Genomic DNA, 27,340 nt, shown 5'->3' with positions numbered 1-27,340 from the left:
TGAATGACTTCTTTTTCTTTTTAAGCTTTCAAATATTTGCACCGATCAATCAAAGTAGGACACATGAAGCTAAAAACACACCGAAACAAAGAATTATGTACAAAAAGGCAGGTTCAATGCCTGAAAGTATCAGACAAAAAAAGTGAAGTCAAATCAGCATATCTTACAAGAAAGAAAGGTCAAAACAAAATATGACTCAAAATAAAATGTGGTGCTGAAAATGTTCTTTTCCTGGTTTCGTTCTAGCTCCCCAGAGTAGTTTTAGAAAAGAAGATGAACAACGTTCAAAAAAAATCTTTTAAACATGTGTAGTGTGTGTCTGTGTGTGTGTGTGTGTGTGTGTGTGTGTGTGTGACTGTTATCAAAATAGAAGCTCCTTGTTCTGTTCTTCCATTTCCCGTTGCCTGTTAGCCTCCAGCCTTGCATGTTTGGAGTAAAAGAGTTTGTTTTAAAATATGAGTTTGTAGAAAATATCTTTTTTTTTTTTTTTTTTTTTTAATTGTGTCCTTTCTGTGTAACAGTCCGTGTTCCTCCCGAGTGTCTGGTGCCTTACGTGAGGAGTCGCTGTGCCGACTGTCAGCACTTGGGGCCCCTTGAGAGTCACTCCGGCTCCAGAGGAAGATCTGACACAAGGTGACAAGACCAGCCAATTAGACACAGGAGCTACAGCTGCACTGTCTCCTTTTGCAGTAACAGACAAAAAATGTTTTTGGATTTAGAGAATACTTCATCCCCCAAATGATCATTTATATGTCCTCCTGAGACTCTGTATCCTCATATGAGGACATCACATTTTGGGTTTACTTGACCTCATACTTCATTCTACTTAACTTAGACCTGTTGTCCTTGGTCATGGACACTTTTTGTGCCATCTAGTGGTAGTAAAAGCACAATACACTAATCCATGTAAAAACAAGGTGGCAGCCATCTTTGCCAAGTCAGTCTGCAGCCGATCCCAACACAAAAGTGGACAATTCTAGCATCAGTAACAAGCTAAGACACTGTTAATTTGGAAGGACTCGTTTGAAGACGTTGAACTTTATTATCGTCTTGTTTGAGGACATTTGGACTCAGTAATCATTGCTAATGTTTAGTTTTTTATACTTATTGGGTCCTACTGATCCCAAATAGCTAGGAGGAATTAAAAATGCATAACAAACAAAAGTTTGGGTGTTAGCAGGATATCAGTTACGCACCCTGTGTTACACTGAATTTGTGAGGAAAACTTTTTCTCACATGCCCCCATGAAAAATTCTAGATGAATTGAAGTCATAGGGGACTGCATTTAACAACAGCAACATTATAACACATTTGTTGAAGAACTTTCACACAACTCATGCAGTATAATCTAAGTCTAGTTCATCCACTCGTATGCTCAGTACTTGAAAAACATACATCCCTATCTGACAGAAATCTGAACTAAAAGGGAAATTTATCTATGCTCTCTTCAAAGCCAAACTCCGTTGACAAAAACAGAGATTTTACCTCCATGAACACGGATGCTGCTGATCTAACGCTGCCTCAGTCAGTTAGGTTGTTTGTGTTATCGTGTGACTTAAGTGTTTTAAAGGGTTAGTTTGGAATTACCAAAGTCACACAATAACACAAACTAACTGACCGAGGCAGCTGTAGACCAGCAGCACCAGACCAGCAGCTCTTGTGTTCAGTGAGGTAAAATCACTGTTTTTGTCAATGGAGTTGGTTTGAAGAGAGCATAGATAAGTTTCACTTTCTCCACTAGAGAGGGCTGACTGTTTGGGAAGTACTGAGCCTACGACTGGATAAATGAGACTTGGATTATGCTGCTCGAGTTGTCTGAGAGTTTGTAAACAGATGTTTTGATATAGTTTTGCCCTTGTTAACAGGGGTTGCCTTTGATTTGAATTCATGAAAAAGGTTCTGTTTTTGGATTCTTTCTTTCGTTCGGCAGATGCACATTTGATGTAACACTGGATGAGTAAATGTTACACAAATGCTCATTTGGTGGGGTGAAGTGTTCTTTAAGATGTGCGCACGTACAGAGACAAACACACTGAGACACTGGAAATCATCAAAACCCACCTCTGCTAACTCTTCACTTGTTATGCTGGTAGGTGTAGGTTGTGTGTTCTGTGGGTGTCTCTATGGCAACAGGTTGTTGGACGGCACTTTCCTGCGAGGGAGAAAGCAAAGATTAAATCCATGAGTGACTGTTTCATGTAACAATTTAAATGTTGTAGTGAGAGAAAACAGAGGTCGCTACCTCAACTGACATGTTGGTGGCAGGCACTTGGGTGTACTGGGGAATGTAGGTCCCCTGCATAGAAGTGTTTGCAGGCATATACTGCAGGAGAGTGGAGATGAGAAGTTCATTAGACATAACAGCTACATTGGCAATTAAACCACTTTCAAGTAAGCTGCTCTAGACAAGATTTATGTCAAATTACATACGTTTTTATCAGCCTAAAAGACACTGAACAAAAATATAAACACTTTTGTTAATGCTTCCATTTTCACAAGTTGAAATTAAAGAGCTATGTCTTTTTTCATGTTCTCAACAGATACATTTCTCTCAAATTTTGGTCACATATGTTTGTGAGCACACACTATCCTTTACATTACTCCACAACTGTGTTTTGGGATGTCACAATAAAAGGCCACTGTAAAATGTGCAGTTTTTATCACAAAACACGTGCCACAGAGGTCGCAAGTTTTGGGGGAGCATGCCATTGACATGCTGACTACAGGAATGTTCATTTCTCCATGATAAACTGTCTCCTATGTCATTTCTGTGAATTTGGCAGCACATCCAACCAGCCTGACAACTGCAGACCAAGTGTAACCATGCCCGTCCAGGACCTCCACCTCCAGCTTCGTCATCTGCAAGATCGTCTGAGACTAGCCATCTGGGACAGCTGATGCAACAGCTGGATTGCACAATGAAAGACTTTCTGCACAAACCATCAGAACAAGTCTCAGTGAAGCTCATCTGCATGCTCGTCATCCTCAGCAGGGTCTTTACATCACTCCACAACTGTGTTTTGGGATGTCACAATAAAAGGCCACTGTAAAATGTGCAGTTTTTATCACAAAACACGTGCCACGGAGGTCGCGCAAGTTTTGGGGGAGCGTGCCATTGACATGCTCACTACAGGAATGTTCATTTCCCCATCATAAACTGTCTCCTACGTCATTTCTGTGAATTTGGCAGCACATCCAACCAGCCTCTCAACTGCAGACCAAGTGCAACCACGCCCGTCCAGGACCTCCACTTCCAGCTTCGTCATCTGCAAGATCGTCTGAGACTAGCCATCTGGGACAGCTGATGCAACAGCTGGATTGCACAATGAAAGACTTCCTGCACAAACCATCAGAACAAGTCTCAGTGAAGCTCATCTGCATGCTCGTCATCCTCAGCAGGGTCTTAACCTGACTGCAGTCCATCATCGTAAGCAACCTGAGTGGGGAACTGCTCATCTTCAAAGTCGTCTGGCATTCTGGAGAAGTGATCTTTTCACTGACGAATCCCATGTGACTAAAAACATGCATATCCTTAGCTTCAGTCATGGGAAATTTATAGTTCGTAGTCTCTAATAAATGTCTTTTTCAAGAAAAACCTGCACATGTTACAGTAGCCTTTTATTGTGACCAGCCCAAGGCACAGCTGTGTAATAATCATGCTGTTAAATCAGCATCCTGATATGCCACACCTGTCAGGAGGATGGATTATCTCGGCAAAGGAAAAGTGCTCACTGACACGGATTTCAACAAATCGTGTGCACATTTGCGCACAATTTGGAAGTATAAGCGTTTTGTGTGCACAGAAAAAGTGTTGGATCTTTATTTCACCTCATGAAAAACAGGAGTGTTGCATTTATATTTTTGTTCAGTGTACAAAGGGGAGCTGCAACTCAAGAAGAACATCCCATCTGATCTTATCATGCTGGTTTGCACTAACTATCTTCTTGTACAGTATATCACAATCACAGACCCTATGCATCTTTAACTGCTAAACATTAATGATAGCTGAATGCTGAACATTCTGCTCTGTACTGACTGTGCCGCTGCTGCCCATGGAGAGGTGGCTGAGCTGCTGTGTGAGGGGCCCCATCATGGAGGTCGGCTGGATGGACATGGTGTGGTCCATTCCTGGTGTCAGGACTGCTCCCTATAAAAAGAAGGCATACAGCAGTGTTAGCGGTTGCCATTAAATCAAAGAGACTGTTAGTCAGACGGACAGAATGTGAAGGCAGCAGAATATTGAAAGGCTTCTGCTGCAACACAAACAAGAAGGAAGGCCTAAAGATACTTACTGTGGGCGGCATGATGTATGACTGGTGATGTAGCCAGGATGGGTTGTGGACCTGCAGGAACAAGGAAGACAAATGTGTAGCAGAATATTACATAAAAGGTTTGAATAACTCAGAAAACAGACAAGCAAACCCTCATATATTTAGCTGTATTGTTTTTAGATTTAAAGCATTTTTGACAACTAATGTTTCAGACTTTATCGGTATGTGACAGCAGCAAACTCCAGTCTTTCACAATTTAGACCACGCTGCTCTGAGAGTCTGAAACTACCTGGTAGGTGGACACAGGTGAATGCATGTATGGGGAGAGGGAGGTCGGCCCCATCATCCGGTTTGGGGCGATGCTGTAGGGGGAGGAGTAGAACCTGCAGAAAGAGACACACAGAGTTATTAGTCACCACAACATGATCGCACTCCCTGTGGGTTTACAAGGGATTTGTTTGAGTGTGGCACTGACCCGTTCTGTAAGGCTGTGGTGGGGTCGTAGGTGAGGGTCATTCCTCCCTGGAGAAATGAAACAAAGAGCTGTGTCATTATGAGGCTGAACACAAGCAATGTTATATAATAAAGCATTCTCACAGATGTCATTGACGTAAGAAATAAACTCACAGTCTCCCCATCTCTCGTCCAGGGCCGGCCGTTCTGCAGATATTTTCCTTGGCTCTGACGCTTCTTCTGGCCTCCGTCAGCAAATTTACACAACAGGGGCTCTGGTGGCACTGGAGCAGTAAGAAAATGTTACGTTATATGAATTTATACAAAAAAAATTATGACATTTTATGATTTGGAAAGAGACAACATTTTAACCTCAAAGACACCTCACCTGGTACTCCAGGTGGAGTCTTGATATATTTTCCATTGAAATGTTGGATGATGGCTTCACATTTCTCTGTTGACTCCATCCTACAGACAAGGAAAAGGTAAGTGTTAATTACAAAGAATCACAGTGATTAACAGTAGCAAGTTACAAGGCTATCACCGTGTGTGTTAACATTTCCTGCACCGGCCACCAGAGGGCTCACTCACCATGAGCTATACTGAAATATGCAGCTGGATATTTTCTTCACAGCACACCATCACTAATCAACTTAACCAGCTGTCCTAATACGTGTGACTAAATAAACAGTAAAAATGTTGGTTCCTCAGCGGCTCTGCAGCGTGGGTTGAGGTGCTATGAGGCACAAAGTAATGTTCAAGCCCCTGTATGGTTCTTAAGAAGTTCTCTACTGTTATTTTTCCCCAAGTATACTTAACTTAACTAAGCTGAAAAATCAGTAGAGAACATTCAGGCCCCTGTGCAGTTTTTCAGAGGTTCTCTAATGGTTCTTTCCCCAGTAAGACAAACTAAACTAAACTGAGAACCCAGTAAAGAACCTTTAAAGCCTCTGTATTGTTCTTGCGAGATTCTCAACTGGTTTGTCAGCTCAGTTTAGGTTAGTTTGCTGGAAAAGGTTCAAAACACTACATTAAAATAACCTGCAAACAGTGTAATTCCAAAGGGTAACATATTAAATCAGTGGCTCTCAACCTTTTTGCCCCCATGTGCACAGATATATTCAAGGTTTGAAAAGGTTATGTAATGTGTTTCTTAGTTAGCATTTAGAACAGCATTCTGAATCTTTAAAGGCAACATTTTGTGAGATATTGTTAATAATTATTCATGAACTAAGTAAAAGTGTTATTTAGAAGCATACTGACTCATCAGAATCAGAATCAAAATGACTTTAATGATTCCCCAGAGGAAAATGTGGTCTGCTACTGTTACTCTGATTTATAGCATAATATATTATAATTAGGTAGAAATATTATTTATATATAAGTATTTATATTTATGTAAAGTTTTAGAAATATAAAAATATGTGTATCATCCTAAAATGCACAACACAAGATATATAAATAGAAATAGAAACAAAAAAAGATGTACCATATGTGCATCATGTGTTGAATATACATTCAAGAGTAGTGTTGATAATAATAAATTGGAACAGTAGTCCACAGGACCACTCTGAATAGACTGCGAGTGACTCGCAAATGTGTGGAGTTTGTAAAAACACACTTTATTTTGACGTACAATGAATTTCCAGCACAGAGTTTTTATTTTGAAGTGCAGTTTTCTGCTGTAGCGTAAGTGAATAATGGACAGTTACTTAACAGAGACAGCTAACTAGGTCAACAACATGGCCACACACAAGTATGACACTGAATATATTAAACTGTGTGGACTAATGACTAAGGAGAAATTTGGACCCCATAGCTGGATCCATTGGGAACCACTAAATTAGATACTGAAAAGAATATTCCGGCAGTTGAATTATTGCACAGTTAGTGTATTGAGTTATTGTACTGTTAGGTCACTACTGCACAGTTAAAAATATAATAAATAAACTATGGAATTATAACTGCTGACAGATGTATTAAGTCCGAGGGCTGGTCTATTGGCTCAGAGTGTCTGACACTCTTTGGGACGAGTTGAAAAGTTTAATGGCCACAGGCAGGAATGACTTCCTGTGGCGGTGGTGCATCTCGGAGGAATCTTGCACTGCATGTGCGCCTGTGTTTGACCAGCACATCATGGAGTAGTTGGGGGACATTGTGCAAGACGTCCATGATATCATCTAGTGTCATTCAAGGGCCCAAGGCTTAACATTTAGAAATAATATGGTGCTATACAGCACCTCTAATGGTTCTATATAGCCCCAACTGACAAAGGCTCTGTATGGCACCTTTAAAAGATGGAGCCACACAGCACCAGAACAGGTTTCCCTATGATTACAAGCCAAATATCTGCTTTTGGATACTTTTTTATCACCATTTTTGTTTAGAGTACAAGCTTATACCTGGCAAAGCCCACTCCTCGGCTGGTTCCGTTGGCGTCACGGAGGATGCGAGTGGAAATGGCCTGGCTGAAGGGCTTCAGCATGTTCTCCAGCTCCTGCTCGTCCATGGACATCGGCAGGTTGGAGATGTATAAGTTGGTGGGGTCCTGCTCCTGTTGCTGGACGGAGAGAAACCACGAAAGGATTAATGAACGATGATGTGGGGCAGAATCACAACTGCGTCATGATGTCAGGAGCCACAACCTATGAGAGAATTTATTTAACCTTTTATTAGGCAGTGTTTGAGGTGTTTGATATTTGTAAGGAAGACAGGTGCAGGTCATCAGACAGTTAAAAAATAGCCTGAGAGAAAGGGTACAGAGTTTGAAGTTGAAGGCGGATTTCATTTTGGCGTGAGCTGCATGGATGAGGTCTGAGGAGAAAAGTGATATCCAGAGATGGTGGAGATAGTGTTCTGGCTGAACCTCTCTCTCATTCTGGCTCTCTATGTCTGTCTCTTCAACTTTTATACATCCAACTTGCTCCTTTTCTTCTCCACGCTCCTCTCTCATACTCCATCACCCATACGTTATTACCAAAAAGGGTAGAAGACAGGCCCATTGTGTGTGACTAGCCTCTTAGGAGGATGAAAGCGCAGGATCCAGGTAATGTGATATCAAAGCATAATTACATTTCTAATGGCTCTCCTCCATCCATGGATGATCTGAAATGATTACGTGCTCTCGCTCGGTGGAGAATCACAGCAGAGACATTTTGGACAAAGGCCTTTGGAAATGATCTGAAGAACATCTAAGGCATTGTGCTATCACCCTCCCCACAAGGCAAACATTATCATTCTGTTTCGTGGGTCATGGTAATAATATGTTGCTTGCATTCAAGCAGTTATATTCATGTGGTAATCCCGACCTTGAATGCAGGCACAGAGGCCGGCTCTGTTGGCTTGCATAAATCAGACAAATTATGCAGCTTTTCCCAATCTGAATTTGAAATTATTAGAGAACTCCTCAAGTGCCACAGTTTCATTTTATGCTTTCGAACTATGTTGTAGGCTTTTTTCTTCTCTTTGCCTCCTGCTCAAGCTGATTTATTTGACCAGCAGCATCTTGTAAAATAACCAATCTGTATCACCCTCTAACCATTATGCATATTCATTATCTCAGAGTGCAGATGTGATTAAAAACCTGTAAATGCAGTGTGAATTAATTTCCAACCCATGAATAATGCATGTGTAATCGCTGCGACCTGTGGTGAAGGTGATTTCTCCTTCACCTCCCTCCTCCCCCTCCTCTTCCTCCTCCACCCACAGCAGTGCGAACTTGAGATGCGAACCCATGAGAGCGAGCAGAGAAGAACCTGCTGCGGATTTCAACCGCGAATGAGTCAGAATGAGTCAGAGAGAATTCTGACGCAAACATAAGCCTCGTTGTAAACCCGGAGTGAAGGGGTGAGTGAAATCAAGTTATTCTGTGAGCAAGGAGCCGTATGAATGTCAGTGATCCAGCTTAACGAGAGATCAGCTTTCCCAGGGTGTTGGTGGTGTGTGCGTGTGCGTGCGTGGCTTTGTGAGTGTGTGTGTCATAATCCGGTTGAGGCAAGGCTGGTAAAGTGCGTGTGTGATTGTCAAGTGTGTGTGTGCGTGTGTGTTGACAGGGCGGGTGGCTGGGCACAGGGCCCTGCTGACTGGGGAGCTGCTCAGACACTGAGTCAGATGCCACCAGGGAGAACAGACAGGTCCTTTGTACAGGGAGCTCAGAGAGCAGGCCTGGGACACGCTCCCTCAACACCGTCACCAACACACATACACATCATGTACACGTGTACACATGTGTACCTGTGTGCATCCACGCGCTCTTGTTTGTGCACGCAGCTATACTACAGTGCATTAAACCCCATAAATACCCTGATTTAAGCATACACCCAGTGCACCGCCCAGCAAACACACATGCACGCGCGCACACACAAGCTGAGGCTTAATTGGCTTATATTCCTGAACTGAGGCTCATATAGCGACAAAAAAAACATGGGGAGAGAGCAAGATAGAGAAAGAGCTTGCAACAGCTTTAAAAAGACACTTTTATAAGACGCAGATAAGGCCGAGGAGCAACCTTTCTGCTGCAAGGTCAATAATTCAGCATTTAATTTGTAATTAATAATTCATCCTTTTTACTTTTTGCTGAGTCACTGTCAAAATGCCCAAGAGGGTTTTTTTTTTCATGCGCCGAGAATTTGACTCTGACCAACAGTTTGGTTTAAGCTGACACGAAGTTCTGAGAAACAAACCCACCAAATATTGATGTCTCAAGTGAGGCTCTTACCTTGGCCATCTGAGCCTGCACTCCACCCGCCTTCAGCGCTGTCACTGCCTTCTGAGCTGAGGCCGGGCTGTCAAAGTCAACAAAGCCATAGCCTGTGGGGACCGAGACATACAGCAAGACGTACAAGTTATGACAATGAGATATGCATACCGCAGGACTCTATGGACACAGGCATGTCATTTGAGCTCATGAAGCACTCTTATTAGTAGTGTTTGAATCTGAGGAGACAGTTATGTTTAGACTGTGCTGCTCCATGGAGGACAGATGTAGAGTTATACAACACTCTCCATATTAACCACGCAATGCACTGCTGTTTGGTACATAATGTGAATGTTAAAGGAATGTTTCACTCCAAAATGATAATATGTTTATTAATAACTAACCCTGTGTTACTTTGGGAAGAAAATATTTTTCTCGCATGCCTCCATGACGAACGAAGGATCCAAAAAAGGTGAATATTCTTTATAATTTGGGATAATAGGGGTACGACTTAACAGCAGCAAATCTATATCAATACATCAGTTTGCAAACTCTCACACAGTTTGTGCAGTATAATCCAAGTCTCATTTATTCGGTTGTATGCTCAGTACTTGCCAAACCCTTTTTTTGCAAAACGTTACTGCTTACAACACTTCTGCATAAAGAGTCTCACACACTGGCGAGTAGTGCACCTGAAATGTGCAATGCGTTTTAAATAGTTTAGTTTAGTTAGTTTAGTTTAGTTTATTTACTTTATTAATCCCCCTGAGGGGAAATTCAATGTTTTCACTCTTGCTTGTCAATTATACACAGGTCTGAAAGACACACACATGCACAAACAGGACCTATACAAGCACAAAGTGGAGAGATGTCAGAGCGAGGGGGCTGCCCTTGGTGGGGCGCTCCGAGCAGCTGGGGGGTTCGGTGCCTTGCACAAGGGCACCTCGGCAGTGCCCAGGAGGTGAACTGGCACCTCTCCAGCTACCAGTCCACGCTCCATATTTTGGTCCAGACGGGGGACTTGAACAGGCGAGTAACATGTTGGCAAAAATGTATCCATCCATTTTCATCTGCTTATCTGGGGGCAGTAGGCCGAGCAAAGCACCCCTTACATCCCTCTCCCTGGCAACGCTTTCCAGCTCCTCCTGGGGGACCCCAAGGAGTTCCCAGGCTACATGACATATGTAATCCCTCCAATGTGTTCTGGGTCTGCCCCGGGGCCTCCTACCATTGGGATGTGCCTGAATCACCTCCAGCGGGAGGCGCCCAGGAAGCATCCTGAACAGATGCCCGAACTACCTCAACTGACCCATTTCGAAGCGAAGGACCAGCGGCTCTACTCCGAGCTTCCTCCAGATGTCCTAGCTCCTCAGAGCTGAGCCCAGCCATCCCACGGAGGAAACTCATTTTGGCCACTTGTATCCATGATCTCATTCTTTCAGTCACTAACCAGAGCTGATGACCATAGGTGAGCGTTGGGACGTAGATGGGCCAGTAAATTGAAAGTGCCTGCATTACTGCAGAGGCCACATCAAACCCCCGATCCATCTCACGCTCCATTCTACTCTCACTCATGAACAAGACCCTGAGATATTTGAACTCCCTCACTTGAGGCAGCAACTCTCTCCAACCCAGAGAGTTAGTTCCAGCTTCTTAGCTGTGAAAAGTATTTGGTTTTCTTAGTCTTCTTTGATAGTAAACCTAACAAATTTGTCTTTTGAGCTGCCAGTCAGACAAAAAAAAAACAAGATATTGAATTTGTGATGGTCACTTTTTCATTTTTCATGATGTTATGACTTTTTCTAGACCAAATGACTGATCAATTAATCAAGAAAATTATCAACAGATTAACTGATAATTAACATATTCCTTAGTTGCAGCCCTAATTATAATCTTACAATAGCACCTGAACAAAGTACAACATGATTTATGTTGACAAAGGTCAATTTACCAACAGCTTTTGGCTTATCCAATTGTCATAGCAAAATTAGTATAAGCATGGAACTGAAATGATTCAACTTCTTACAGTCAAACAAAATGATACCTGTCTCACAGACCTATCCAGACTTTAAGGTGAAGTTACAAACAGCCTGTCTGTAATTTTAGTTTTCATACAACAGGAACTTTTCCCAATTAATCTCATGTAAAATTCAACAGAAATGTCAAACAATTAAACACTTTTAAACACACAATTAAACACAATTAAACGAGTTTGCTTTGCCATCTCTGTTTGTCTCTCAGCAGTTTCAACCAGCTGATGCCTTCATGCCTCACCTTTGCACTTGTTGGTGGTCTTGTCCAGGATGGCCTTGGTGGACACGATTTTCCCATACCTGATAAAAACAATGACGTTGAGGGGTTAGGCTGGAAAACAATGTTTACATTCAATATTAGCATTGCAACATTGCTGAGGCACCATGGTTTCTCTCTAAACTCACAACACCCTAAGGGATCGTGCTCAATGATGACTGAATTATAATTCACCTGACAGATTCAGCGCAGTGACACTGAATACAATTACACCATCTGATAATAAATGATGTGCAAAGGGAAATCTTTACAGAGGGGTGGGACATAGATTAAATGAAATAAGACTAATATCCCTTGGGTATCTGCATGCTACAGAAACTATAGATTCCCCATGTCTTATTCATCCCTGCTCTCACAGAGATGTCGATAGGGATCGTAACTCGAGGGGGATCCAACATGACAACATGGTAAAAATAAATGTCTCTTTTGCATTTTCAGGATGCTTCACAATGCACTATCAATACAAAAATCCTGTATTATCTATCCAGCTGGCTGGCTATAGACACTGCAGATGCATAGGATAGTGCCTGGCTCGGGCAAATGCTTCTGTGCGGCAGAGTGTCTTATCGGTTCCCATCTCTCCAGGCATGTGCATGCAGTGTAATCTGATATGCCTCTCCTTGGCTGTCCTGTCCAATGCTGGCTCCCAGCCATACTCTCATTCTACTAACCAGCTTCTCTTGAGGCAGCGCTCAGCCCTCCGCTGGGTCTTAGTGCCTCCCACAATGCTTTTATCCAGCCACACTGACAGCACCGCTACCCGTCTCGTCTGGGCTCCAAGAGTCACTTTCAAAATATTCTCCATGAGTAAGGCTTATGCGATGACCTGCTAAAATTGTAATCTGACAGTTAATCTGTTGGATTACTCCAAATAGAAAATGAAATTGTTTCTTAATTTAGGATTACTTTCCCTTTAGAAAAAAAAAGAAATCTGTAAATCTTTATTCCGTCACCAAGGTGGTTTAAAGGCACACTGTGCAGGATTTTCCTAAAAATGTATAAACTCAGACAGAAATAATCCCTCTCAATCATAATTTATGACCCAATAGAAGTGTTTGGCGGAGTATTTTTCTGCAGAGACTGTTCGCCCGGCTTGTGGATGTGATAAACTTCTCAGTCCCCACAGACTTTGTGTCTAAACTAGCTACCGTATATCATATTGTCTCGTCATATGATCAAATGGAGACTTGACACTGGAAAACATCAACATACATATTATCCAGCAATCATTATTGCTTATTTGTGTGACAAAATTACCAAAGAAAAATAAATTATTAATTCAACTCAAATGTTTTTTTAGAGTTTTTAAAAATATATTTTTAATTGATGTGGTGTTTGTTTTAGATTGTTACTATTTTACAAAAAAAAGAAAGAAAACCATGACAGAGATGGGTTTGTATAGCAACTGACACTGTTTTTAATTCTATGTGAACTCTTTTTTGAACTCAGACATCTTTCCGAAACAGCAATCTGATTTACTAACAAGGGTCTGTCCTCTGATGGAGGGCGCCTGCTCTTTACACCCCTGTGTGTCTGATTCCCTGTTAATCTTCATTCTTAGGTATTATCTGTGTTCATACTCTACATAAAACACTTTGAAATATGCTCTAAATTCTCTATTAATATTTTTTTCCTTGACATTCAAGGTATCACGGACAGACATAAAACGCTACACACATTCTCTGCAAACTGAATCCACCCAGTATCATTACCATTTCATGGTGCATTTCTGATTCCAGGCCATAAGATGCCACCAACTGGACTGGATGGATACGCCAACACTGTCCTCCTATATTTCAACAAGCATCATTATTGTGGGCGCACAGCAATCCCACCAGTCCCTGACTTCACATTATGAGTTGCATTTAAGCTGTGAGCTCTGCTTGCTGCACTCCCCTGCTTACACAGTTGAGATACCCGTTTACTAAATTGCGCTCCGAGGTCTTGGGCTACATGATGCAGAGCGAAAAGAGGGGCTGGAGACGCAGCCATGTGTGAGAGAGCACAGCGTAGTCCAGCCCCGATGTCCATCCATGGTCAACCACCAGAAACGGACCAGGGCGAAAGCCAGAGCGGCAGCGAGGCACCCAGAGAGAGAGACAACTGCAGGGGCCGGAGATGGAGAACCAACCCCCATCCCATCCTCTCATCCTTCACTCCCTACACAGTACATCTCAGAGCATGCATACAACAACTCTTGGTGTGGGGGAGGAGAGCTCTGGGAGTGTTGTGCCCTGATACTATGCACACATTTGTTGTTCAAACTGGAGTTAACTAACTCAAATTCCCTCCGTGACTTGTCCTCTGACTGTTTTACATCCTAATCTACAAGCATTTCCCCTATTAACAATTATTGGATACAGAATCCTCTCACAGTCTAGTTTAACTGAGAATTACATCGGCCTTAATGTGCTCTGCTAAAAGGCAAATTTCATGCAGTGATTTTATCTGCTCTGTAAAAGCAGAAATATGAGAACTACCCCCACAGAACACCACCTGACACACAAACCCTGAACTCCATTCACTCCTCCCCCTTTGATTCTCTCCATCCACCCCCTTCATGCCATTGCCCTTGTTTGTCTTTCCCTTTCCCCTGGGCTCGCCGTTTCCTGTAGGGTTGGGCAGCCTCATGTGAGCCATATCTTCCAGACAGCTGTAAAATAGCAGGCCTCTCCTCTCCCCTCCCTCCCTCTCTCTCCCTTACTCAATCTCTCTAGCCCCCTTTTTCCCTCCATTTCTCTCACTCTTCTCCTCTGTTCTTCTGGTCCTCATCACCAGGCTCCAGAATTCAATTAAGTGAACCCAGACCATTCATCCCAGCCCTACTTGTTTTGATGTCTTCCACTGAAGGCCTAACAAACATATCAGATGGATTGGATGATGCTGTTGTTTGATGTCAGTTTACACGCTGGCCACAACAAAGTTTTCAAAGACTCGCACTCACGCTGATGAGCAACGCAGTGTGGTATTTATAGTGCAGAATATGACTTTGAATAAGGATAGCGTAGCCTCAATGTCATCATACTCTTTGACGGTAATCTACGAGACTAAAGCACAGAGGAGCAATAACTCATGTAGGTCAAAAGTCTAAGGAGGAGTAAGAGGAGACATACAGAGAGAATTAGCGTGAGAGAGGGAGACTAAACATTCTGTACCTAGTTGTCGGAAAGTCTGCACTCAGCTTTGCCAAAGTGAAAGGACTCAGTTTGCCGCCAGGACGATTGTTGGTTTTTCCACAAGGCCACTAAACGATGGGCTTTAAAAACATTTGGATGAAAACGTGGCCCTCTTCTTCACTCCAGAAATACCTGCTAAGGTGTGCTCAAGCATTAATGCGCATTTCACGTCTAAGAAAGTCATGCAATCCTTGATGCATTCAGCCAGCCAGCCATCGCCTATCCATCCATGCATCCATCACTCTGTTGTCGTCATCCACTCTGCAACTCTAACCTGTGTGCAGCGGGGCAGCCTGAGAGAGATTTACGCAGTGTATGTGTAGCGGTAGGAGTGATTTTTTTTTTAGGTGACTTACGGCTGACAGAGTTTGACCAGATCCTGGTCTGTGGTTCCCGGGTGGAGGCCACGGATGTACAGGTTGGTCTTGCTCAGCTGCTCTCCCCCACTGCTGCTGCTGCCGTTGCTGATGGAGGTGGTGCTGTTGTTGCTATTGCTGTTGTTGTTGGGGCTTGGAGGAGCCATCTGATGGTTGGAGGGGGACACATACGTCTGCTGCGAAACAAACAGAAGGCACAGTCAGATTTGGGATGGTTAGGTGCATGAAATTAAATGTATATAGTGATGCAGTAGCAGACTCGATATGAAGCAAGAGCAGCTGGTCTGCTAAGTGACTTGCTAAAACTACAGATGTGTGAGGAGAAAGTCAATTAAAGACACAGTTTGCCAGAACATGAGACACAGTGACTGGTTGCAGTGAGATGAGATGGAAAATAGTGTTGACAAAAATATTGATTTATCAATACATATGTATATTTGAGACGTTTCATTATTCATTTTCCACAGTATTGATATCCCGCTAACAGCTGCGCTTTCCCGCTCGCGCTTATTGCTAATGTTCACTCAGTTATTCTCTGCTACCAGCCAAGAAATGTCATCCTTGTCATATTATAGCCTTGTTCTCTTTTAACAAAAATGTTAAATTGTGTGCCCTTGAAAATGGTATCAAATGTCTATATGTTTCAGGGTATTGCATCGAAGTTAGAATTGCCAGTATTGTGACAACACTAGTGGAAAATAAGTAAGTAAAAAATACAATGCAATTCAAAGGGAAAAGTGAGAAATAACATGTGAGATTGCATCATGTACCACAAACTAGACTGTGCAAAAACATGCACATATTCATATTAAAAGGTCAGACACACAGGGAGTATCTTTGCATATGGGTGTGATGTGTACACTTGTGTAGACAACACACTACAGGCTCTTTATACGCTCTGGGATGGGAAGTAGAACAACCCCATCCCCATCCCCCGCCCCCTCCAAACTTCAAACATTTACTGTTAAAATAAATCAAAATCCTCTACAAGCAGCCAGCATCATTTTAGCCTCGGCAGTGCACCTTGCTTGGGCAGAAGATAAATGAATGTCAATGTTCCCATTAGTCTGTGCAAAAATGGAGGAGAGCTGCAATATTTTGATACGCTAAGTAAGATCCAGTCTTTAATGTTGTATGAATCAATACCTTAATACAGTGGTTCTCATACTTTTTTTGTCAATAATGTCCCCTTTGAAATATGCCCACTTGAGAAACACTGTCTAAACAGACTAGCTGTTGACAAATAAATCCTTAAGACAATTATATACCCTGTTGTAATGTTATTGAGGATTTTAAGGCTCATATTTCAGATAATATTTCTTTGTTTGCAAGAACTTTAAAACTGTTCTGTAGCGATGCTGACCTTACCTTTTTCAGTAATGTCATTTTGCATGTACATGTATTTTACATGCCTTAGTGAAGGCTGGGACACTGAATCATTGCTTGACCACTGTATCTGTATAGCTAACACACATGAATCACTGATTATCACTGAGAAATGTTGGTTTGAATGTTGAGACCTTACCTTATTGTTTTATCTTTAAGTGTGCCTATCAAACTGACCTGCTTTTGAACGGTGCAGAACTTGAGAGAAATGCTACTTTTGGCAGAAATGTTAACTGTAAAACTCTGTAGCATTCATGGGAACTATGCTTTGCCTAACTTGTGGTGGCAACCGAGTCCATTTAAACGTAAAACCAAAGTGTATAACATGAAATCTGGTTGGAATTAACGTGGCTGAGCTCCACACTCCTGCAAGAGAGTTTTCATTGGGAGTTTTTGAAACACTTCCAATCAACACTGTTCACAGGGAGATCTGCGGATTATCCACAGTAACCAGGACATTGTTTCTGGGCAAGAAAAAATTATATTGGCTTTTCAGATTTAATTTCTCAGTACTCTGAGCAGCAAAAAAACCAAATTCCATTCCCCACAACTGTCTTGGGGTTGTAGCGAAATACTCAAAGCCTAAACTATCTGCGGCCAGATACCACTCAATGTTTTGTTTCAGATTGGGATAAACTGTCCTTTTAAGTAAATATACTCCTAAACTAAGCATGAATGCCACATTTCTTTGCCACAACCTCTCAGATGAATGTAATGTTAGCAATTATATCCCCTGGGCTATGTGCTTGTACCTAAGCTGAGCTGATTTTATGACCTGTTAGTTCAGTATGCCACTGCACACTGCTCATGTACTGTGTGTGTAAGCATGAGAGCAGTATGCACAGACTTGGCTCACATCAACACATGCATGCAGTGAGCATGTTATGGGTTGTGCAATATATTCATCAGCATAAACATGCCCACATATAAGGCAATGATAGGGAATCTTAAATGTCTGTGCAGATGTGTGCGTATGCATAATATTTTTATGTGATGACTGTTTTCAATGCTTGCATTTAAAAGAAACAATTAATACTGTGAACCATGGTTTGGAATAAACAAATCTAAATTGGTATGGGAATAAAATGCCAGCTAAGTTTGGTCTTGGTGTTGCCTCCCTCCCGCTGCTGGTGGAGGAGGAACTGTTTGATTAGTTAGGGTCAGCAGGCTCGGCCCCGGGGAACAATGGGATGGCTTGTTGGACACCACAAGGTCAGCGCTGGACCACCAGCTTATTAACAGAGAGGGAGTTGTCAGAAGACTGCTAGAATCAAGCTAATTATGACACCTCTATTTCTCTCTGCGGTGGATCTGTTTCTCACCAGCTAGTGCAGGTTGAATTCCAGAAACACAGACACATTAATGTTTTAATGCACAGTCTAATATGTGCACATTACAAAATTAAATTGGATTCAGATTTGGTTTGGATGTCGTAACATGATCTGAAAATGTAAGGGGGAGAAAAAGTTCAAATCAGTCTTCATGTCCCTGCCAACATATTACAACCAATATACTAACAGAGCTCTTATCCTGCATTCATGTGGTGTTGGAATAATCTGAAAAATTAGTTCTCCACTGGGAAAATTCACATGAATGCCCCTCAAGTCAGAACAACTGGGAAAGTCAGCAAAAATTTTGGTACAGGACTTGTTCTGCATTCAGATGGATTAAGGCAGATGAACAACACTGTCTAGATGACACGAGAAAAAAAAACAAAGAGTCCAACAGAAAGGCAGGATGGTAACACAAAACATGCATGACACTATGGTGTGACAGCAAATGCCATATTGTTTACAAAGAATAGAAATTAAATATATTAAATCATATTACTGTTTTGAAGGAGTGAAGGAGTTACATAGTAACATCTGGCTGTGTGTTCTGTCCATAGGATGGCAAAAAGTTAAATATTTTAACTCTGAACCACAATGCCTTCTACTATTACCCTTGCCGGTATTCTCTGACAACCTCGCTTAATTTCACCGTCTTGCTCTCGTCCACTAAAATCATATTTGGTTTGCCATCTACCATCTCCCTGATTCCATGTGAATGCAGATTTACGAAGTTGACCTCAAACAAAGTGCCCCAGAAATGAGTTCCAAAAGCTATAAAAAAAAAAGTTAGCACTTGACGACTCCTGGTTCCCTCATCTAAAAGTCAATACATTTTTTGAGTGGGTTTTTGGTGAGATGCCTGAAATAAGGTCTGCGGTTAACACAAGCTTAAGGGATGTCCAAGTTTTTGTTCTACAACATAAAATACGTCAGTAAATACCCCATTCGAGAAAGTTGAAGTTTCTACATGTCTTAAAAAGCAGTTGCAGTCAAGTGGCTTAATGAGACTAAAGCCACACCTAGCTGTGCTGAACACGGCTTTACAGTCTTGTGGTGTGTGTTTGGTGACGTTAACTTTTTAACTTCAGTAATCATGAAAATGGTGTTCATTTACGAATATAAATATTTGTTTGCCACAGATCTTATATTTTTGGCAGTTATTCAAAATCTAACTGATTCTGTAGGGTTTTTTTGACAAGGGAGCGAATATGGTGCTAACTAATGCTAACTTCCGGTCTAGAGAAAAACGTCATCCCTAGGGCACTCAGTAACACAGGAACATGGTGGATGACAGAAAATATTTGGTTGACGTTAAAAACTTTTTATTAATTCACATATTACAAATTAATTTTTGCACACATGTAATGTGTAATATGATATAAGGTTGTGACCATTATTTATATTAAGCTTCTAACTGTTTCAACATATGGGTATCAACATGAATCCCCACTGACACGTTAAACGCTCTGAGATTTAAAATACAACACATCTTTGTAGCGTCCATATTGTTTCATCATTACGACTGAAGAGTCATGAACACAACTTGGTCAGAAGAGCGACTTCTCAACTCAAGCTTCCTTGTGGTGTTAAAACTCGGAAAAACGGACCATCCGAGGAGCACTTGAATGCACACTACTAACTGTACTTTTATTAGCAACGTCTGTCAACGCAGAAGTTCAACAACAGCGCCTAATATCGGTAGAAGGGAAAAGGGACAGAGCTGTATTAAACTAGGTACATGTCAACGTTCATTAGTAGGTTATTTTTTGCGTCGAGCAATATAATATAAGCTCACAAACACGGTGTTTCTCCAAGCTTTAAAATGCTGATGTCGAAGCAACAGGATAGCTAACAGCTAGTTAGCTAGCTAGCTGATTGAATGAATGAATGAATGAATGAATGCTTTATTTCGGTTTAACAACAAAAATAAAATCATGTTTTTACAAAGGAATTTATCAGATAGCAACCGAAAAAGGAGTAGGCTGAAGCCCCAAGGCTTATTTTTGCCTATCCTATACCATCAGAGGATTAACTGAATAATTCACAATAAAACATCAGTACTAATACATCATTACAAAACACATGCTAACTTAAACAGAAAAATTGAATTCAAATCATCAAAATGACTTCAAATCATCAAATTTCATTGTAACTTTTGATAATATTAAATTTTAAAGTCTTCTTGAAGACTGACATAGAATTACACATTTTTGTTTCATCGTTCAGTCCATTCCATAATTTTACACCCAAAACTGACACACATCTGTACTTTAGATTAGTTCTGACTTTTTGAGTTTCAAACATTAGCAACCCCTTTAAGTTATAAACCACATGCCTTAGCTTAAACATTTTTGAATACAAACGGAATTGTCTTAATTACCACTCAAACATAATTTCTAATGTTTTTGAATATACAATGTCCAAAAATTTTAATGTGTGTGATCTTATAAAAGCTGATTTGTAGAATCACGGTATCCAACTCCATTTATTATCCTAATAGCCCTTTTCTGCAGTTTAATTATTGGATCTAGGTTCTTTTGTATGTATTTCCCCAAATTTCAGCACAGTATGTCATGTAAGGCATCACAAGTGAAAAGTACAGCAAATGAAGGCAGCTCTTATTCAATAAATCTCTTGTTTTGTAAAGAATAAAAATAGACTTGGATAATTTCTGTTTTACATGCTTTATGTGAGGCTTCCAACAAACTTTATCATCTATTATTACTCCCAAAAACTTTGTTTCATATACTCTTTCAATTTCAACATTGTTTAAATTCAGTTTTACCTCAATGTTAGTCCGTTTACCACCGAACAACATAAATTTAGTTTTACTTTCATTTAGCGATAGTTTATTTAAAGCAAGCCATTTGTTTAATTTCATCAATTCTTTTTCTACAGTTTTTAACAACTCCTTTATGTTCCCTCCAGAACAAAATAAATTAGTATCATCTGCAAACACAACATATTTTAATGTATCACTTACTGTACAAATATCATTTATATAAAGTATAAATAACTTTGGTCCCAACACTGAGCCTTGTGGAACTCCACAGTTTACATGCTTAAGATGAGATTTAATATCATCAATGCTCACATATTGAAACCTATTATTTAAGTAACTTCGTAACCAAAGTTGTGCTATACCTCTTATGCCGTACCGTTCACATTTCTGTAGAAGTAAAGAGTGATCAATCATATCAAATGCTTTACACAAATCAATAAACACACCTACTCCAAACTGCTTATTATCTACAACTGTTGCAATGTTTTCTACAAATTCCATCACTGCTAATGATGTTGAGCGATTGCTCCTAAACCCATACTGATGGTCATTCAATAAATCATATTTCTCAATATAGGAATCTAATCTCTTTACAAACAATTTTTCGAGAATTTTAGAAAATTGAGGCAGTAAAGAAACTGGTCTGTAATTTGACACAAATTGCTTATCTCCATTTTTATAGATTGGGATCACTTTGGCTATTTTCATCTTATCTGGAAAAATACCAGTTTGAAAAGGTTTGACTGAAGGTAGCTAACGTTAGCTGTTGTTGTTTTTAACGTTAACGTTACATTAGATGCACTTATTAAATGTTTTCCCACTCCTCTAACGTTAGTTTACGTTTCTGACACTTTTCAAAACTATGTTCAACATTAAGTATTAAGTTAAACTTTATGCCCCTTTCAGACGTGGAATTAATACAACTTTTACATGGTTTCATCTTATTGTTGAAGGAAAATAATTATCAAGTCAAACAATTTTCTGTCATGTTTGTAAAATTTAAACTGTGTATCTGATAACTGTAGAGGCAATTTCAATGTGTTCCCTTCACATAGACTAGAGGAATATCAAACATAGATCTGTAGCCAGCTGATGTTTGATGTACAGCCTGGTCTACAGATAGGATAACTAGGGAAACTGACATAGTATTAAAGATACATTCTAAGCATGTATGAAAATGCATGTGTAATACATGAATGCAATATTCTCTAATAAAAAGCCATTTTACCTGACTGCGAAACCCCAAATACAGGACAAATGTGCACTCTGATATCTCGTATTACTTAGCTACATCCTCTCAGACTCTATTGACATGAGTAGCAACAACAGTGATTCCTTTGCAAGCATCACTCTATCCACGCAACCCAGCTGCCTTATGTTTTCCAAACTGTCTAGGAAGCAGCCTTCATAACTTACTCCCTGTCTTTTCAGTCAAGCTGAGAAAATCACAGTGACTCACAGAGCCCATTCATCTCGGCCCTCTTCTCTAATCTCCCTCTCTTCTTAAGCATCAATAGTGCACGTTTGTTTTTCCACAATCACAGCCTCTTCCTGTGCTTTCCCTTGCCTTCACTGTAGGCAGCCCGCACAGACTGTCAGGAGGGATGCACCTGCAGAGGCCTGGGGAGATAGGATCTGATGGGAGACCGAGTCCGGGCCCAAGCCTGGCTAGTGAGGCCTGTCTAATTAGGATCTGAGCTTGTTAGCGCAAAACACTAATCCCTCTCATGTGCTCTCAAGTCAGAAGGTAGTGTCTCATTAAGGCCGCTCTGCTAGGCTCCTTCTGAGAAAAAGATGGCAGTGAGTCAGATCCACACCTACTCCCCATCTGCCCCAGCTCCAGGTGTTTTGCCACCCATGTAAGGTAATGCCAAACACAGGCGAATATGCATTCAGAAGAACGCAAACACAGTTAGAAAGGAAAGATTTGAAAGTATGATAAGTGTCTTAAACATGCATGATTTGGGATCACAATTCACATTTTTTCCTAGCTTGTGAGGTTGCATATCGTCTCAGATAGCCTGTGTCCAAAACCTGACCTCTAAGCCTGTTACTGATTTCCTTCCTTCTTGTTACTCTTCAGTCCTCAGCTGCCTATGTAAACTATTTGCACTGTTTCTTACACGCATCACAGTGTCATCTCTGAGCATTCTTAACATTCCTCTGCAGTACACAAATGTTTGTGTTTCTCTCCTTGAAGTGGACAGGGGTTGTGGGGGACATGTCTTGGTTTAGCATTAGAGTTCAAGCTGTCATCGTAAAATTGAGCTACATTCCTGGAGGCATCGCAGCTCTGTGGGAATAGATAAATACAGGAAATCCTCCTGTACACATGCATCATATACCATTTACTATTGGCATGATAAACTGATTAAAAAAGAGGCATTTTTAAAGTGTGTAATAACAAATTAATCCTATCCTGCCTATGAAAAATTGATACTCAGTTGCTTCCAGCAACTCTACTACTACTACTCTGTGTCCAGAGAAGCTGGAAAAATATACAGTCCTCCTTACATCCCAATCACGATCACACAGTTTGCAGTTATAGTTGCAGTAAGATAAATCACCTCTATGTCTTAATATTATGGTTGTGCTTGAAGCATAAGTACTCTAAATGGCCAACAGCGTGATGCAGAGAAAGGGAGTGTGCTCACGGCAGCAGCTGAAGACTGATGAGGTGATTACAGTTGGAGGGAGCAGAGGTGATACCTGTAGGGAGCGCAGGTGACTCAAGGACTTTTTCATCCGTGAGAGAACAATAAGTGCCAAGTGAGGCAGGATGTGTGCCTTTAACTCTGTAGTAATAGCAGAGATATGAGTCTAATTGTCCGATACTTGAAAGGTACATCTCTCCGGCAACACAAACCTTTTGTGCACCTTTTGTTCTTTGATTTAATCAAGCATATAGTTGGCTACAAAACCCTAGCAAAAGTAATTTTATTCATTTTGGAAAGTGTAAAACGCTTAAATTATTTGAATTAGTTCCAAAATAAAACATATTTTGCTTATCATTATCAACATGATGGTACTTTCCATCGCCATACAGTAGCATTTCAATTATGCACAAGTAAACTGTCAAAGTCAGAATCTCTGTGTTGCCAAAACAGTTATTATTCATGGTGTGCAACAAGTACATGCTTACGATTGTATGACTTATTATATTTTAAATGAGAGCGTAATATCCAAAAATGTGGAGTCCTACCTGCTTGGCTAAAGACACTTTAAAAGGCACCGTGGAAAAGATCATAGTGTAACAGACTAAATCTCTTTATATGATATTCCTGCAGCGTGTTAGGTAGAAAGAACCAAATAAAAAAGTAATAATAATCCTTGTCGTCCTGTGGCTAAAATGTGAGACTTCTCCTTGCTCTCCTTCTTCTGACTTGGTCCAGTTTCATTAAAAAGCACCAGAAAAAAAAATCTGTGACAGTTAAAAAGAGTCTGTTTTCAACAGGTATGGAGCACCCTGAAGAGAGCAGAAAGTCAGGACAAGGGATGCATCAGTCAGGAGGAATGTTCAGGCTCTCCTCTCCATGTGAACTGAACCACTGACAGACAAGAAATCAAGGTATGTGAAGTACACAGGGGAAAAGGGAAAAAAAATGGGGGGGGGGGGAGTTAATCGAAAGCAGAGGAAAGGGTGAGTGGGGGGGGGTGGGGGGGTGTCTCTTAATCCTTTTCTTTTCTCCACCCGTTTTCCGTAGTAAAAGACACAGAGCAGGGGTTACCACTTGACACTGGATTTACAAGTCTTCCCTCTGTGTGACTTTGGCGCTCTAACAATATGAAATGTGTTCTAAAAAAAGTGTGTGCATGTCTTCTTTCAAGGAAAAGGTCTGAGTTTGCAGAGCCCCTCTTGAAATGAGCACATTGTCTGAATCCAGGATTCCAGGAATTCCAGGTCATTAATCTGAGCAATCTGAATTCCAGCCAGCCGAGAGGCAGGGAAGGGAATAACATAGGGAAGGAGGGAGGTATTTGATTTCAGCACTGTGCTCACGTTATTCAAGAAATGTTGAGAGTCAGCCATCAACATACTTCACTTGCAACGCATTTTGGCATGAAATATGAATAGTTTAACAATTTCTTCAAGAATTCACACTCAAAATGCTCCAAATCCTTGACATGACTGTTTCATTTACACTGTTTATGAAAGCAGCCCTGTAAAATCCTGTAATTTCTGCGTGTTGCAGGATTTAAAACCTGAAAAATCTATATGGTCTGTACAGAAAAGGTGGCTGAAAATAGATAACAATCTTGCCCCATGAATTATTCATATGGGAAGACAAGCTAATCAATATGAGACCATATATATTGTTCCAGCTCTGTTGTCACTGCTCTGTGACAGCACATCCCACACAGCCACATATATTACATCTACATTATTGCACGGGCTCTGTAACTTTCCTCTTTTCCATAGTGCCATGCAAAACCCGTCATCATTAGCAGGAATGAAGGGGTGGGGCATATCGGTGCGTAAAAGAGGAAAAAAAAACTTTGCTAACTTGTGGTTATTTCAATGAAAACATCACCTAAACATCACGCAGTTGATTCAACCCTCACGAATCCAAAATAAAGTCGACTGTAATTAGCCTTTATTAGCTTGTTCGCAGCCTAACGCGCATCTACAGCACATTTATAAGCGGCTCTCCATAGTGCAGGCTAGGTATAGGAAGAGAACAGCGACCGTGTCGGGGGAAAAAAACGAAAGCAAACTGTTGTAGTAATCTACAGGCAACAATGTAACGGGTCCGCGGTAGTTTGTAACAGTGTAGCAACAACATCAGAAAGCCGACAGCAAAGGTTGCAACAGCAAGTAAGAGAGTTTAAACGTCGCCTGTGATCCACTTTCAAGGACACTGCAGCTTAAACAGCCGAGCAGCTTTTAACTGAAGAGCTCGGAACAACACCGCATCGAGAAATTAGTCTCTGTTACAGTAAGAGAGAGGACACAAATAAAGGCTATTAGTGTTGTTATTTACCTTCTTGATGTTTTTGCCGGTGTAGCCGTTGTACGGGTTGAATCCTGTCCTTGGCGGCACAGAGAGCAGCATTTTTACACGGCGCTGTGTCCGGAGGAGCGGAGAGCCGAGGCAGTCAGCTGACGTCAGCCAGCAGGGAAATTCAGCCAGGAACAGCGGTGGTGATTGGAGTCGCTCTTCACAGCACTCTAATGTGCTCCACACACACACACACACACACACACACACACACACACACACACTACACCGGCTATATGCTTAATGTGCGATATCACACTTTATCCCAGGGTTTCATGCCCACAAGCCTCCTCTTCAGCCTCTATATGATAACACAGGAGATAAATACCCAGATATGTTGCTGAAATTATTAAATCCCACAAGCGCTCATGCAAGTAACCCTGTAGAGTTTAGGACTATATGAAGAAATGCAGTAAAGCAGATGTTTGTTCGAGTCAGGCATATTATTGTCTTGATCAAGGGTGTAGCACAAAATTCTGGGCCCTATGCACGATACATGTGGGCCCCCTGCCCTTCCTCTCTTGGTCTAAGTCTCTCTCACACACCTTCATCAAATCAACACTGTACCTTTGCTGTAGGCTCTGCATTAACGTAGAGCCTACGCCATACCCTGCGCTGTAATGAAACTATGCGTTGTGGTGATGCAGACCTACTGTCTGTTTTTGTAAGCTGAAAACCATTTCCCTCAGTGGAAACAAAGCTTTTATTTACTTTAATTTCACAGATAAGAAACAATAAACTGTGGAGAAATTAAGCCTCCACAAAATAGCATTTTAAGTCTTGTGTGTGATTTATCCTAGCTTCATATGAGCAGAGAAAATCTCTGCTCGTTGCTAGGCTAATTTATTCAGTGTTAAATGCCATAGGCTTGTGCTAATAACGTTAGCATCTTATATTTGTTTGGAAAATGTGTTTAGTATAAGACAGTTGTTTTGTTGTTGAACCTTGTGAGTTGTAATGGAGTCAAATTTTGTAACGTTAACTTTGTTAAATGTTGCTGTTGTCCCTGGCTTCATATGAGTAGAGAAAATCTGCTAGCCACTAGGCTAATTTATACAATGTAAAATGCTATAGGCTTGTGCTAAAAACATTAGCATGTTGTATTTGTGGGGAAAATCTGTCTAGCAAAACTTTACAGCACTTCACAGAAACCTCCGCTGCTGACTAGTGTTTTGGAGGTTTAACTGCAGAGTGACACAGATAAACTACCGCACAAATATAAATGCTTACAACTGCATAAGCCATGTGCGTAGGCTACGGCGTAGGGTCTGCTGCACAAGTATAAATCGCCCTTAAATCATTTTGCGCCTTTAAAGAAGTGAGGTCAAAACAAACTTGCTATTATGAGGTAAGATTTTTTTTTTCTTAGCCATTAAGCTCTTTAGCAGAGATGTTTCCTGATGGTTTCTGTTATTGTTCACTAGGGCCGCAACGGTACATGTATTTGTGTCGAACCGTTCGGTACGCGACTTTCGGTTCGGCATGACCCTGTACCGAATTATTGGGCGCAGGATATTATTTTATTTTATTTTAATTACGTTTTTGCGAGCCGAACCGT

At 41.1% G+C, this 27,340-nt stretch overlaps 1 protein-coding gene across 2 annotated transcripts; it reads right to left on the bottom strand.

Moving 5' to 3' along the window:
- Positions 1 to 96: 96 nt before the first annotated feature.
- LOC125891771 (RNA-binding motif, single-stranded-interacting protein 2-like) lies at positions 97 to 25,889 on the bottom strand. Of its 2 annotated transcripts, none has more exons than XM_049581265.1 (14): positions 25,765 to 25,889; positions 15,263 to 15,459; positions 11,695 to 11,753; positions 9,442 to 9,533; positions 7,127 to 7,284; positions 5,113 to 5,192; positions 4,899 to 5,008; positions 4,747 to 4,793; positions 4,561 to 4,654; positions 4,293 to 4,343; positions 4,037 to 4,147; positions 2,243 to 2,323; positions 2,062 to 2,152; positions 97 to 623 (listed from the first exon to the last, which is right to left on the bottom strand). In XM_049581265.1, exons 1-13 carry the CDS (start codon positions 25,834 to 25,836, stop codon positions 2,075 to 2,077), a joined length of 1,230 nt encoding a protein of 409 aa, XP_049437222.1. In that variant the 5' UTR covers positions 25,837 to 25,889; the 3' UTR covers positions 97 to 623; positions 2,062 to 2,074. The 2 variants fall into 2 exon arrangements, with proteins under 2 accessions (XP_049437222.1, XP_049437223.1); XM_049581266.1 differs by having other exon boundaries at positions 15,263 to 15,456; positions 25,765 to 25,887.
- Positions 25,890 to 27,340: the final 1,451 nt, after the last annotated feature.

Source organism: Epinephelus fuscoguttatus, linkage group LG7 (assembly GCF_011397635.1).
Source record: "Epinephelus fuscoguttatus linkage group LG7, E.fuscoguttatus.final_Chr_v1".
Taxonomy (NCBI): Eukaryota; Metazoa; Chordata; class Actinopteri; order Perciformes; family Serranidae; genus Epinephelus; species Epinephelus fuscoguttatus.
This window is presented reverse-complemented; position numbering and strand designations above follow the sequence as displayed.

Bases quoted from the DNA above. Each gene is read 5' to 3' on its own strand.
- LOC125891771 (XM_049581265.1), bottom strand. From the start codon at position 25,836: ATGCTGCTCTCTGTGCCGCCAAGGACAGGATTCAACCCGTACAACGGC. The intron at 15,460-25,764 runs GTAAATAACAAC...TTTGTTTCGCAG, and splicing joins CCGGCAAAAACATCAAGAAG to CAGACGTATGTGTCCCCCTC. The intron at 5,009-5,112 runs GTGAGGTGTCTT...TTACTGCTCCAG, and splicing joins GACTCCACCTGGAGTACCAG to TGCCACCAGAGCCCCTGTTG.